The following is a 2,500-nucleotide window of genomic DNA, read 5'->3' on the forward strand; positions in this document are numbered from 1 at the left end:
AGAAAAAAATATTTGTACGTATATATATGTAATTTTGTATGTAATCCTAAGTAATTCCTTATATAATCCTATGTAATCCACCAGGCAAGGTTTGGATCAGACAGATGATGGTGTCAGCACTGCTACTGCCCGCCCTGGTGTGTGGCACGGCTTTTGTAATTAACTTTATTGCTATCTACTATCACGCCTCCCGCGCCATCGCCTTCACTATCATGGTAAGGGTGCTAGGGGGGCGTTGAGGGGGTCATAAGGGTGTTCAGCGGTGTTTGTAAGGGTGCTGGGGGGGTGTTGCGGGTGTTTTGGTGTGTTTTTGGGAGTGTTTTGGTGTGTTTTTGGGTGTTTAAGGGATGTTTTGGGTGTTTTGGGTGTTTTTTGGTGTGTTTTAAGGAATGTTTTTGGGTGTTTTGGTGTGTTTTGGGTATTTTAGGAATGTTTTTGGGTGTTTTGGGGTGTTTTGGGGTGTTTTAGGAATGTTTTGGGGTTTTTTGGGTGTTTTAGGAATGTTTTGCTGTGTTTTTGGGTGTTTTAGGAATGTTTTGGTGTGTTTTTGGGTGTTTTAGGAATGTTTTTGGGTGTTTTTGGGTGTTTTATGAATGTTTTGGGGTGTTTTGGGTGTTTTAGGAATGTTTTGGGGTGTTTTTGATGTGTTTGGAGTGTTTTGGTGTGTTTTTGGGTGTTTTAGGAATGTTTTGGGGTGTTTTTGGGTGATTTAGGAATGTTTTGGGGTGTTTTGGTGTGTTTTAGGAATGTTTTGGGGTGTTTTAGGAATGTTTTGGGGAGTTTTGCGGTGTTTGGGAATGTTCTGGAGTGTTTTAGAGATGTTTTGGGGTGTTTCAGGGTCTTTTAGGGTCTTTTGGGGGAGTTTTAGGGAATTTTAGGGTGTTTTGGAGTTTTGGGTATGATTTAGGGAGTTTTCGGGTGTTTAGGGATGTTTTGGGATATTTTAGGGCGTTTTTTAAGTGTTGTTAGGGAATTTTTAGGCTATTTCAGGGATGTTTACATTATTTTGCAGGCTGTAGGGTAGTTTTAGGGAATTTTAAAGAAGTTTTAGGGATATCTTCTAACCTAATCCTTACCCCAAACAGCTGGCCGTTGTGTGCATCTGTGCGTTCGTTATCCTGCCCCTGACGCTGGTGGGGACTGTCCTGGGGCGGAACTTGGCGGGGCAGCCCAACTACCCTTGCCGTGTCAACGCTGTGCCCCGCCCCATCCCGGAGAAGAAGTGGTTTATGGAGCCCCTTGTGATCGTGCCTCTAGGGGGAGTGCTGCCGTTTGGGTCTATCTTCATTGAAATGTGAGGTTTTGGGGCGTTTTGCGGTGTTTTGGGGTATTTTGGGCGGTTTTGTCGTGTTTTGGTGAGGTTATGGGCGGTTTTGTGGTGTTTTTGGGAAGTTTTGGGCGGTTTTGTGGTGTTTTGGGGAAGTTTTGGGCGGTTTTGTGGTGTTTTGGGGAAGTTTTGGGCGGTTTTGTGGTGTTTTGGGGAAGTTTTGGGCGGTTTTGTGGTGTTTTGGGGAGGTTTTGGGCGGTTTTGTGGTGTTTTGGGCAGTTTTGCGCTGTTTCTTGGCGGTTTTGGGTGGTTTTGCTGTGTTTTGGGCGGTTTTGGGTGTTTCTAGGAGTTTTTGGGCGGTTTTGGGCGGTTTTGCGGTGTTTTGGGCGGCTCTTTGATGTTTTAGGATATTTTGCGGTGCTTTAGATGGTTTTTGGTGTTTTAGGAATGTTTTTGGGCGATTTTGGGGATGATTTGTGTTTTGGGCGGCTTTTTCGATGTTTAAGGGATGTTTTGCGGGATTTTGGGCGGTTTTTGGGTGTTTTAGGGAATGTTTTGGGCTGTTTGGGCTGAATTTACGTATGTTTTGATGTGCTTTTTTTGTTTATAGAATTTTTTAGATTTTTTTCAGTTACGAGACTATAGAATTTTTTAGATTTTTTTCAGTTACGAGACCTTTTTTTAGGGTTTTCAGTTTATGGTAGTGTTTCTGTGTATTTTTGGGTGTTTTTGGGGGTGTTTTTAAGATTTAGGTATGTTTTAGGACCTTTTCAGTACGTTTGGGTAGATTGAGGTATGTTTAGGTACGTTTTGTGGTGTTTTGGTTTGATTTAAGTATGTTTTAAGATGTTTGGATGTGTTTTGGGCTAGTTTGGAGTGTTTTGGGCTGTTCTGAGAGTTTTTGGGCTATTTTAGGAATATTTTGGACTGTTTTGGGACTATATATATGTTTTTGAGAGATTTGGGCTATTTTGGGCTGTTTTTAATGTATTTTTAACAAGTTTACGAGTGTTTTAATAAGTTTCAAGAGTATTTATGGCAATTTAACCACTCCTGCATCCTCCCTACACCCTGTCACGTCTTCCCTACAGCCTATCACGCCCTCCTATCCCCCAGGTACTTCATATTCACCTCGTTCTGGGCATACAAGATTTACTACGTCTACGGCTTCATGCTTCTGGTGCTGGTGATCCTGCTGGTGGTGGTTGTGTGTGTTACAATCGTGTGTGCCTA

The 2,500-nt window shown here is 42.5% G+C and overlaps 1 protein-coding gene across 1 annotated transcript in view; it reads left to right on the forward strand.

Moving 5' to 3' along the window:
• The window catches only part of LOC135095997 (transmembrane 9 superfamily member 3-like), a 16,970-nt gene that overhangs the window by 9,450 nt on the left and 5,020 nt on the right, over positions 1 to 2,500 (forward strand). The window contains exons 8-10 of the mRNA XM_063997167.1: positions 85 to 215; positions 1,086 to 1,294; positions 2,384 to 2,500. The exon at positions 2,384 to 2,500 is cut by the window's right edge and continues 114 nt beyond it. Coding sequence (XP_063853237.1) covers positions 85 to 215; positions 1,086 to 1,294; positions 2,384 to 2,500 — 457 coding nt within the window. The remainder of the gene's footprint in view (positions 1 to 84; positions 216 to 1,085; positions 1,295 to 2,383) is intronic.

The sequence above is a fragment of the Scylla paramamosain genome, unplaced genomic scaffold, assembly GCF_035594125.1.
Source record: "Scylla paramamosain isolate STU-SP2022 unplaced genomic scaffold, ASM3559412v1 Contig2, whole genome shotgun sequence".
NCBI classification, from domain to species: Eukaryota; Metazoa; Arthropoda; class Malacostraca; order Decapoda; family Portunidae; genus Scylla; species Scylla paramamosain.